General features: G+C 41.6%; 1 protein-coding gene across 1 annotated transcript in view; it reads right to left on the bottom strand.

Moving 5' to 3' along the window:
* Positions 1–297: 297 nt before the first annotated feature.
* The window catches only part of adamtsl5 (ADAMTS like 5), a 41,607-nt gene continuing 29,511 nt past the window's right edge, over positions 298–12,393 (bottom strand). The window contains exons 8-13 of the mRNA XM_020640147.3: positions 10,304–10,390; positions 8,616–8,779; positions 6,385–6,595; positions 3,684–3,815; positions 2,967–3,038; positions 298–2,869 (exon numbers count right to left, since the gene is read on the bottom strand). Of these exons, the coding sequence (XP_020495803.1) occupies positions 2,535–2,869; positions 2,967–3,038; positions 3,684–3,815; positions 6,385–6,595; positions 8,616–8,779; positions 10,304–10,390 (1,001 nt within the window). The 3' untranslated portion in view covers positions 298–2,534. The remainder of the gene's footprint in view (positions 2,870–2,966; positions 3,039–3,683; positions 3,816–6,384; positions 6,596–8,615; positions 8,780–10,303; positions 10,391–12,393) is intronic.

Below are 12,393 nucleotides of genomic sequence, written 5' to 3'. Positions count from 1 at the left end.
GGCAGAACAAACACCTAGCTGTGGGAGTGTCACCAACCTGGGGGAGGGGTTACTGCCCTTTGTGATGTCATGAAGGGAAAATATCCAAACAGCCTGTTTGAGCACACATTTTCTGAAAAGTGGAGCAGGCAAAAGACGGAGAGGATGGACTTTTCTCCTAATTTTGGGGGTTTGTAGACGGACTAGGGACACATATTAGTGTTAGAGGAACATGGTGGAATTAATAAATGTTTAATTGGCTTTAATTTAAAGTTACAACTCATATAAACATCATATAAAGAAGAGTGGGTCGCACAATCTAGGCACAAATGTACAAAGGCTTTATTTTGGCACACGTACACGAGGTTTGAGAGTAAAATGTGATATTTCAAATACAGAACACAAGGCACAGAAGGTAACTTATTATTGACAACAACCTTTATAGTTCAGTATATATGTAGCTAATCAGTGCCACACAATAAAATACTGTAGATCTCTCTCAAATAAAGTATCACAAAGCAGACCAGATTTAAGACACAATAAAAAAATAATAACAGCACAAATACAGACACTGAAAATTGTTAAATAAGTGACCCACACACACAAGTTATGTGTCGTGGTTTAAGCTTAATTATTTGATAAGATAATTACGTTGTGGAGCAATATGTCGTTACTATATCTGGAGTTAAAAAGACAAATCCACCTCTTAATCCTGGCTCAATGTGTGTGGCTGCTGTTTAAGGATCGTATTATATACATATTTTGGTCTATTTACTGAAAGTGTAGAAGTAATCAAGATGTTTATTTATTATAACGTTGACGTAGAAAACCCTGCATCATGAAATTACAATAGAAGAGCCAAAAAGGTTTTAAACAATCTAAATATGATTTTTTTGTGATGAAAGTTTATTTTAGAATTTACTGGAATTGATTTGAATCTGGCATGGATATTTCTAGACATTAACACTGCGCTCACACTCCAAAAACGGCTCCATTGGGACAGGGTGCTCGCTGTCCGACAGAGCAAAACCGTGGCGCTGAGGGAAAGCACTTTGTGGAAATTGGCAGTAAGAGTCAAATGGCAGCTATGTAGCAGTCGACAGTCAGCAAGTGGCGAGTACTGATTTAGAATCAGTACTTTTACATGCAGTCAGAGAAAAGTTGATGAGTCAAATTTCTCAAAGTCGGACTAACACACCTCCATAATGTGATTGGAGGTTGATTTACACCTTCGTATACACCTTAATCGACCCCAAACTGGCCGAGGCTTTCTGAGCATGCTCAACAGCTCTCACATCGAGCTTTGACTCAGAAGTCGTACAGCATAAATACGCCGAAGAAAACAAGACGGAGGGGAAAGCATGGTGAGTGCTAGAGCGAGAATCATGCATTTCTGGACATACAAGGAGACACAGTTTATGTCGTTTATGTTTTCAGCTCAATGACTTAAGCATGTTGAAGATCATGGATGGACGGAAAACAGTTTGCAGCTTATTAACATGTTGGTCGATTGTTTGGTGTATGTGACGTAATAGATCAACCGGAAGAAGGTCAAACAGCTGCTTGCTGAAAGGGAGCAAATCGCTACCTACTGTAGTAGAGTCTGACATACTTTAGTCATTAAATCTATTCGCACCTCTGCTTGTTTACCGGGATCAAGCTATACCTGAAACTCGACTTAGTTGTGCATCTAAAACCCCCGTGTCCACCTCGCGTTTTTTCCTCAGCGCCAGCGTCTTTTTTCAGTTGGTTTCAATGGGTAGAGAGCGTTTGCAGCAGAAAGCAGCACGCCTGGATGAAAAGCGCAGCGCCGACCCCGTCTTTTTTTATATATATGTATATATGAATAATGTATAATATTCCCTGTAATTTAGCGTCCTACGGATCGTATCTTGTACTCACATCCTCTTTGCTCCGTGTCTGGTGGGGTAAAAAACGATCTTAAATATAAAACATGCAGTGAAAAGTAACTGCGCTGTCTTGGTCATACAGCGACTGTTGTCATAGAGACAGGACGGATGTGCAGCGCTTTTCTTTCTCAGAGCACAAACGCTTCATGCAGAGACTCTCGAGTGTACAGCCAGCGCTTTTCTGCTCGGCAAAAAACGCCAGGTGGTCAAAGGGCCTTATTGTACTATTTGAGATGGATTTTTCCTTTTAGTCTTTGAACACACAGACACACAGAAAATACACTAATACAAAACATGACATGGCAACAGTGGGGGGAAAAACAACAACAAAAAGGACATTTCAGTCAATGTTCTTCTCTTTGGTATGTGTTTAAAGGTGAGCAGAAGCTCCACCTAAAGTGCTCTATAAGGTACAGTAAGCTGCTCAGGCTTTTTAAATTACGAGTCGAGTCTTTTTGGTTCAAAATGAGGCTGAAACCGTCTCTCTATGGTCCAGATGTCTTCTTCCTGGAGTCGTGCCTCACTGGAATTCATCAGAACAGAAACACTGGGAGTAAATGTAGCTGTAGTGTGAGCTTCAGTCTATGACACACACACACACACACACACACACACACACACACACACACACACACGGTTTGTTTCTCAGCCCCTCAGGTCCTCAGGCTGTTTACGTCCTCTGTTGCTGCAGAGTCTTTCGAGCGGTCGCAGCAGCTCGTCCTCTCTGGGTCTGTACGGCACCACGTAGCTGTCCTCCTCCAGCAGGATGCGGTTTAACGTGTGCTCGTGGTTAATGTGACGACGCACCATCAGAATGTACTGCCTGCCTTCCTCCAGGTGGGGGCAGTCACACACGTTCGGGACCCACAAGAACTCCCGGTGCTCCAGGCGGTAGCCGTTCCTGTACGTGTGGATGATCTGGACGTCGTAACGCGTCTCCTCGCCTCTGTAAAGCTTCCCCATGACTCTGCCCCGGAAAACTAACAGGAAACAGAAAATTACATTTCAATTCAAACATGTTGAAGTTCTGTCAGAAACTGTTCAAAAACAGCAACTCTACAAAATGTAAGGACTCACCAAAGTCCTTCTGGCAATACTGCCTCTGACGTTCCCTTCGACCTTTGACTCGCGGACATTTCCCACAATGCTCTGATCAACAAACAATACACAAACAAGATCTGTTATAATAAGAAGATTATAAAAAACACCTTCTGCTTGCTGTCTTTCTCATTGTACTAAAGGTAAATGTCAATAAGGCTGGTGAAAAACTTCTCGCCCCGGATGGATTTAAAGATCAGAAAGCAGCTCAACTTCTTAACTTTGCTGCTAATTTATTCAACAGTTAAATGCATGATAGAAAATAAAATAAAAAACGTGTACACAGTGGCCGACAGGAGCAACAGGGGCTTCTCCCTTTGCTGCCTGTTTCTGTTGTTTCAGGACGTTTACATGATGTTGAAAAAAGTCAATGTATTGTGTTAGTTTGGACGTTTAAAAATACACATAAACATGTTAGTCTGATCTGAAATCCTAATAAGTCACATATCTCAAAGTTGGACTAACTAGGTATTGCAGACGGGGGTCAATTTGCTCTCACATGAATATGCAAAAAACAGCCCAACCACCAGAAATCGGTTTGAATTGAAAATCATTTTTGAAACGAACGATGGCCCCGAGAAACAAAATCAAATTGTGAGATACTGACAGATTCCCAAACCTAGTCCGACGGTATGTTAGCCAGACGCAGCTTGTTGGGGCATTAGGTGAGTTTAGAAAGTGAACAGGTGAACATACTTCCAGGTGCGGGCTGAGGCAGCAGGTTTCTGTGGTTGTCCTCGCGCTCCAGGCGGGGCAGGATGGGCTGGCTGGGGCGTGGATGGCGGCTGTGATGAGGAGCTCTGCGTGGAGGCTTCACAGGTCTTATGTCTAGTGAACACAATCACAGAATTCTGAGTCAATCATGATTTAAACAACTTGTCTAGATCAAACTGAGCAGCATCTCCAAACTGAGCTTACATGATTTTAAGACATAACTTAAAGGAGCAATATGTAACTCTGACACCTAGTGTTTAAAATGGGTACTGCAGTCCAAATTCTAAATATCATAGAGAGCTGTCTCCCCCCACCCCCCTCCTCTCTAGAGTCCATCCTCTCACAGGTTGCCATGTGGTGGACTCTGAAGCTTCAGTGTTTATCCAGCTCTGCATCGGTCTGTAAACCTTTCTGTGTTCTAACCTCTCTCCGTTTTTCAAAAGCATCTCCAATATTGATCATAGTTTGAGCACGTTTCTGCTCGTGGAGCTTATTAGAAACAACAGTTTGTTTTTAAAAAATCTAAAACATTAAGGATTACAAGTAATCGTTTCCAAACATAACATTTTTGTAATTTCCTCATGTGGACTCACTAGGCATACACAAATGAGAAGACTCAGATCTTTTTGTAAAATGTCTGCTATTACACTTTATGGTTTATAAATCCAATGAATCAATAACGTGGTTGGGAGCATGCACATAAAAAAAGAATAGTTTTCAACAAAAACACAGCCACATACAAAACACGAGCCAAAATAGTTAAATCCAAACAGATAAAATCCATAAAAATGTTAAATAAAGATCTGCAGTTTTAAGACTCCTGGATTCAGTTGAGGTCCAAGCATCAACACTGGTGCCAAAGTTTAACTCAGACCACCTTTGTAAAGACATAAAACTGAAGAAATCATTTGCACACATCCGCAATTTTCAAAATCTGAAAAAAAAAGAGGATTGGATATTATATATATCCAATATTGGATATATTAGATATTTTGGTCTGAGGGTAATAAAAACAGCAGACTGTGATGTGCAAACGGTTCAGTCTCACATGAAATGGCATCACAAACAAATATTTAGTATCCAAAAGTAAATAAATAACCCGTTAAGGATTTCATTACAGCGGGGTCAACATGACCATTCCTGACTAAACTCACCGACCTGAGTGTTACCTAACAAACAATCATCATCATCATCACAGTTTCTGGCAACAACACGACTCTGTTTGGCACTAATCCATCAGCTGGAAACACTTCCAGATAGGCCACTGAGATTTATTACAGCTCTGGACGGACTCCGACAGAAGGCTCAGGACTGCAGGCGGTGTGGAGATTCCCATGTGAATGTGGGTGCTCGAGGAGAGATTCAGCACATGTGTACTGCAGGTTTATCAACAGAGGTACAGCAGTCACATTCCTCAGCTTCAGTAATCTCTATTTACAGATTCTACATAAGAAAGAAGAAGAATCTGTACAAGGGGGTCTGGATGTTCAGCACGGGAAGTGTTCTGGTTTCAGTTTGTCGTCCGAGCTGGATCGACCAATCACATAACAGCATGCGTCTGTGTATGCAGGAGAAACTGTCCGTGCCGACGGCAAAAAACTGCTTCTATTTTCTGATAGTTTTCTGTACCAGTTGGTTTAAAAAAAGCAAAACGTCCTTTCACGTTTTTATCAGTGCCGGACAGATAAGACCTGCCAAGCATTTTAATATCAGCAAGAGCAGGGAGCTGGTGGCGCAGTGGAGGCTTTGGTCCTCCAAGTGGGCGGCCCAGGTTCAAATCCAACCTTTGGCTCCTTTCCTGCATGTCATTCTCCACTCTCTCTCTCTCTCTCTCTCTCTGATTTCCAGCTCTATCCACTGACCTATCTCTCCATTAAAGGCACAAAAAGCCCAAAAATAAATCTTTAAAATATATGTATATATATCAGGAGCACCGTATCTAAAACACAGTCGTGAATGAAGTCTCAAACTTTCTCCACATTATCAGTGCTGCAGCCAACTGAAGACAAAATGTTTTTGTGTTCAGGTGATAAAATGTACTCACTGCTGATCCTGGTTTAATAAGTCACTCTAACAAAAGTTTAAAAAACACACTGAACAGAAGTTCATTCTTCATAAACTGATGCTCCATGATTATTAGTAATAACAATAATCATTTTATTTACAGAGCACTCAACAGAGTTAAAATCTTTTGCACTAAAAGAAATAAATCAAACCAGACAAGGCTGATAAAAAGATAAATGAAAGCCAAGAGCCCAGAGGAGGTCGAGAGCATAACGTGGAGAAGATCAAGGAAATGAAAATGGTAAAAAATAATAAAAAACACATGTCAAACATTTCCAAAAGCTTTCAACAAGAGTCAAATCTTAAGAGAGGATTTATACAAAAGCTAGAGACTTAGTGTGTCAGCAATCATCTGGAATGTGGTGGCAAAAGTCTGATAACTGTCACCGGAGAGAAACCCCCAGGGCTCCATGAGCAGATCTTATGGGCAGAGTTTTTAAAATCAAATCTTAGTCAATAAGGAAACTAGAGTAAGGAGACGAGCACTGTCATAATTTTTCACGTCTCTCTGTCCCAGTAATGAGCTGATACCTTTAATAAAGTGACAAATGCATTAAAGCCAAACACACAAGTTTGGATCACAGGAGTGTACATATTAATTTGTAGAAGCAGGACTTACACCAGGGGGGTCGGGTGGTGACAGGAGGAGGTCGGGTGCTCATTGTAGTAGGGGGGTTGGTGGTGGTGGTTGTAGTGATGGGTTGATCCCAGGGGAGGTAGTTAGCCGTGTGGTGAGCTTCACGCAGTGGACTCCTGTGGTACAGAGCGTACTGGTCTGGTGGCAGCCAGTACTCGTACTCGATCCCTGTGTTTCTGTCCGTGGCCAGCACCTGCACACAAGCAGCATGGAAACTTTTAGACTGGATTGGAAAGGTTATGATACATTTTTAATCATACTAAAACTATGGTAATAACAACACTGGAGGAACAACAGATTTAGCAGCTGGGCTGAGCAGCCCTCTTGAGACTCTGAGAAGATCTGCAAAAACTGCAGTTTTTTTTTTACAAAATAAACCTAACCTAGATAGACATAGAAGAGCTATCATCAAACATCCATCAATCCATCCATTATCTATAATGCCAATCCAGTTCAGGGTTGCAGAGGTCTGAAGCCAATCCCAGCTATCACTGGGCGAGAGGTGAGGTACAACCAGGACAGATTGCCACTCAATCGCAGTGTTGACCATTAGCACTCTCACTCACACATATAGGACATTTAGACACACCAATTCACATATGGAGCATGTCTTTGGACTGTGGGACAGATCCAGACTACCCAGAGAAAACCTGCCAATGCACAAGGAGAATATACAAACGTCTCAGAGAAAGCCTCCTGTCCAAACTGGGGATTCAAACCTTTTTGCTGTGAGGCGACAGCGATTCAGCCATTCAACCAATTATCAAACAATCCCCTGAATTCATTTTCTCAGCTCATTGATACAATATGAATAACATATTTCAGGATCAGCAAGAGAGAAGATGAAACGCTATGTTTTCTTTTGGATGTTTGAAAGGACAGAAACAAAAAACATCTTACAAAATGATCCTTCATTTACCTCATCAAAGCACACCAACAGATTCGAGTTCAGCTTTCTAACTGAATTCATGTTAAGCCCCATTTCCACCAAGTGGTCATGTTCAGCTCAGTACAGTTTGGTACTGATTTCACTTGTGTTTCCACAGCCAACCATACCCTTACACATCACTAAATCACATAGGTGTGACATAGTGTAGACAGCCAATAAATTCAACAAAGAAGAAGAACAGGACATAGTGAACAAAGATCGATGATTCCTAGGAAGGTCTGCATGTCTGAGGTCGTCCATGGGGCGGTGCTACTCGATCACAATAGTTGCAAAAAACAAAAACAGCCTTGAAATGACTCTCTCCAAATCCACAAAGTATTTAAGCATGGTGCGTTTTGTGTTTGTGCTGTATTACCGCTGGGAAGTGAAGATTATTTCAACCAATCAACAGACTGCATTGCGTCTAGCTCCAGCCTTAAGGGTCGGATTGGTACGCTTGGCACCCCAACAGAAGAGTACCAAAAAAGTAGGATGGTACAGATCAGTATTTCCCAACTTTTAACAGTGGAAACTCCAATAAATGTTTACCGAACCGAACTGAACCAGACCACTTGGTGGAAATGGGGCTTTAGATTGCAACAGCTTGTATGACCTTAGATACAAAAATCAATCTTTAGTAAGTTATCCAACAAATAGTTTTCGAGTCATAGCTTAATAAGTGAGTTCACACCAGTATTAGAACAGTCATTGGTAATACACACAAACACCAGACTCCAAAGTGCTGTTGTTGTTCTTATACTTGCTATGAAGGACTCCTCAGACGACACATCGATCACAGTGTTCAGAGGTTACTTTCAACCAACAAACGTTTCACTAAACATCCAACAGCAGACTCACTTTCTAACCGTGTCTTACGAGGAGGCAGCAGCTCACATATGTTTGCTAGCTGAGCCAGGTCTGTTTGTGAAATTCCTGCACAGAGGCTGGATGGAAACAATCAATTATTCATGCAAACCTTATGTTTCTATCAGCCTGTGCAATGTTAACTATAAGCTGATTAGCTTTAATTTAACCATATGTTGCAAGAGTATAAGAGGGAGAGCAGAACGTGTTTTTATTTTATAGGTTTTCCTGCCTGCTGGGCTCAAAAATGGTATAACAGACCTACCAGAATGCTCTCAATAAAAGAGAACAGTTTTCAAAGAGTTGAGTTCAAACAAGTAAAACTTTAGAAAGGTTTCACAATGATGATCAATAAAACACAAAAATATATGTTATGCCTATAGATTCACATTGATCAAAATGTCAGGGTCCAGTGTCTCACCATCAGATGGAGGTCCTCCTGGGTCGGTCCTGGTACCTCGAAGCTCTCCCAGGTGTCAGCCGAGCGCCGGTACAGCAGCTTCGTCCCGGCTATGTTGTACTCCCCTGGAATGCTGATCTTCCAATTACCGTTAATGACAAACTGAGAGCGACCGTTCTGGAGGGCTGGAGGAGGGAAGACGGCAATGGGAAGAAGGAAAAGGACACGAGGGAGGATTGAAGGAAAGAGGAGAGAAGAAAGTTCAGTGACTTCAGAGCTGATAATATGGGGCAAATATATAATAATATAATAATAATATATATACTGTACATATGCTACTATTATCATTGTTATAACCCAGTGTGGATGTGACATGATGGCTATCATTGTTGTACGGCCTGGCTTGTTTTTATGGGTTTTATTTATAGCAGCTTTTGATTCAACTAAACCCCTGGAAATGAGGTAAGCTAATGATAGTTAGCCTACAGTTTGGTTAGCAGCCCCTCCTGATGTCCTGTGTTTTTCACAGAGCTTCAGAGAAACCCTGGTTTATTTTGTGTTTTTATGGGTTTAATTTACTGCATCTTTGAATTCAGCAATCTGGCGCAACGCAGAGAAACAAGCTAATGCTAATATTAGCAAGAAATTGGGCCTCTCCTGGTGTTCGAGTGTTTGAGAAACCCCGATATTGACCATGAAAACATTTCTGTGTTTACCACAAGTTATAAATACTTGAACTGTTATAATCTGACCAAATGGAAACTAGCTAAATTATCGAGTAGCAGTCCCATGTTTTAGTGTGACAGATCAACAATGATTTTCACAATTAAAATACTTTATTTTGTGTTTTTACTGTTTTATGTTGGCCTTACTTTCAATCTCAAACTACATCCTTAAAATATATGGTGAAAAACTTATGATGACATTTACGGTAGCAGTGTATTGTTGAGCTTAGCTGCTCGCAAGCTGCTGCCATATTGTTGAAACCATAGCTACTGTATTGAAGAAAAAAAGTCTTCTTCTGGGGACCTAATAGTGATAAAATCAAATTGCTGCATTGACCGGAAAACTTTGGGATAACACTGACTTTAAAGCAGTTTTAGAGGCATTTCAGATACCGATCAATTCAACTTTTAAGTAATTTCCAGCAGTGAGCGCTCCCTATCAGTGGGTCACGTTGAGGTAAAAGCAGGCTTTCTGAAACAGAAAAGCTCCAGCTGTCTATATAAGGCAGCTGTCTCTCCTCAGTGCACGGAGAGAGAGGGATTTTCCATGACATGAAATGGAAACAAGAAGCACCTTCACCTGCCTCGCCCCAGCAGCTTTACGAGCTTCACTTTCAAGACCGCAGCGTGCCCCATTTCAGGGTCCGGTTTTATTTTGATCTCATGAACAAGGATGAGAATAGATGCCCTTGGTTATTTTGTTGCTTGGTAAACACACAGCTGATCCAGAGACCAGATGGGACCGCTGATCCCCGTCTTGTCTCTGGGGCTAGGAAGTGATAGCAAGTCTAGAATTTAAGTTAAAAATGTCTGATGTACTCGGCAGCTATGGAGACAGTGACGCAAAGTGAGTCATCACAAACTGATACACATGCTAGACCAGCTGTGTTAGTGTGTGTGTGTGTGTGTGTGTGTGTGTGTGTGTGTGTGTGTGTGTGTGTGTGTGTGTGTGTGTGTGTGTGTGTGTGAGAGGCTGAATCTTACCGAGATAGCTCCTGCTGTTATCTGTGACTCGGATGTGAGTGGCTCCAGCCGGGATCATTGTCACTTCGTTGTATCCAAAAGGTCCGGCTGGCAGACAGGAATACTCGGTTAGAGGATTAACTTGTTCATTTATTTCCTCTTTTTTTAAAATGCTTCACATCATTAAAGGACATTTTATACAACCTGGAACACAAACGCTGCACTAAGTGCATTTTTACAACAAAAGGAAACAAAGTGAGGAAGAGAAAATACAAATGTGGCACTTTAAGTCCAGTTTTTGTGCTTGATATGAATCTAAATGTAGGTGAACATTGAGTTTGTAAAATGAATCCCATAAAAAGTTTTGCAGAGATAATAGCGGGTTCATCTTTAAAGTACACAGATGCCTCCCAGAGTTTAGTTTACACCGCAGGACTCAGATGTGAGACAAGCAAATGAGAAGTTATGTACACAGTCCGCCATATCTCGTCTTTGTAGTTGAAGAGGTGCTCCTTCAGCTCCTTTTATCAAACTCTACATGTCAGGGAGTACACGGCCTGTCACAAACAGCTGTAACGTGTCTCCTGTATCTCTGGAGGAGTTTTGTAGTGAGTAAGAGAAGTTACATCCCTTGTTGTGATCCTAAACAGCAGAGCCTGATAGATGAAGGATTTTCAAGGGGAACATTCACTGTAACTTTTGTGCTAGAATGAAATGAGGCGGACTGAAGCTTCTGCCATAATATGCTATCAAGCTGCATGATGGGAAGTGAAGCTTGATATGAACTAAAAGTAGAGACCGCTGACTTTCGCTGCGTTCAATTAAACTTGTATTTAATTTCAATGACAGGTTCAGATACCTCTATAATGACTGCGGGTTAAGTTAACAATGTAAAGGTGTACAGAGCGGTAGAGAAAATGGTCAACAGACTGCATTTATCTCGTCTTCTGATTATTCAAGCAGTCCACACTACATGCCAACATTCACACATGCTCAGACACTGATGGCAGAGGCTGCCGTGCAAGGTGCCAACCTACTCATTGGGATCTAATCTAAAGCTCATTCACACACAGAGACATGCAGAGCGCACACAGATGGTGCGGTTCTCTCGTTTCTACCCAAGTACACCTCAACATGCAGACTGAAAGAGCGGATCCTTCGCTGATCTAAGTTGACGACTTGCTCTTTCCCTAATCGAAGCCACTCGTGTGAGAATCACACAAAACTTTAAATATAAGCCACATACAGAAGAATCGTGCAATCTTAATTCAAAGCTCAAAGCTGGGACTTCTCTCCAGGTTTGCATATTAACAGACACAGTGTCTCCAGATAACACTTGTTATGAATTGATGCTATATAAATAAAGATTGATTGATGGAAATACATTCACAAGATGATGCTTTAAAGGTCACATATTATACAAAATCCACTTCACCGTGTTTTTCGAACACTAGTATGTGTCCCTAGTCTGTCTACAAACCCCCCAACTATGAGAAAAGTCCATCCTCTGTGCCTTCTGCCTGCTCCACCTTTCAGAAAATGTGTGCTCAAACAGGCCGTTTGGAGATTTTCCCTTCATGACATCACAAAGGGCAGTAACCCCTCCCTCAGGTGGGTGACACTCCCACAGCTAGGTGTTTGTTCTGCCCTCTGAGTCTGCCTTCTTGTAAACAATAGGACATGGAGCGAGAAAGCCCGAGACACCCCGAGCCCTTCCAGAGAGGAGGCGTGGTCAGACACAGCTCATTTACATATTTAAAGGTACAGACACAGAAACAGCCTGTTCTGAGCAGGGCTGAAATAGAGGAGTTTATAGGCATGATCAACAGGATCAGAGTGGATTTAGAACAAGAAACTTCACACACATGTTTTTAAGGAGCTCTGAGACTTATTCAAACTAGTTGAAGAGGAGGAGAATATGGGACCTTTAAGTTCTATAAATCTTTGAGTGGATGAACATGAGGTTATCATTGAATATTTAATAAAGCTGCTCATACAATAGATGTAAATATGCAGCTCAAATCAGAACAACCTGAAGCGTGTTGTTAAATAAGAAGTTCATTAATAGGCTCTTGTATATTCAGGAAGTTGTGGATGCATTCCAACAACAG

Source organism: Labrus bergylta, chromosome 3 (genome assembly GCF_963930695.1).
Source record: "Labrus bergylta chromosome 3, fLabBer1.1, whole genome shotgun sequence".
NCBI lineage: Eukaryota > Metazoa > Chordata > Actinopteri > Labriformes > Labridae > Labrus > Labrus bergylta.
Note: the sequence above shows the minus strand (reverse complement) of the source record. Positions and strands in the feature narration are given on the sequence as shown.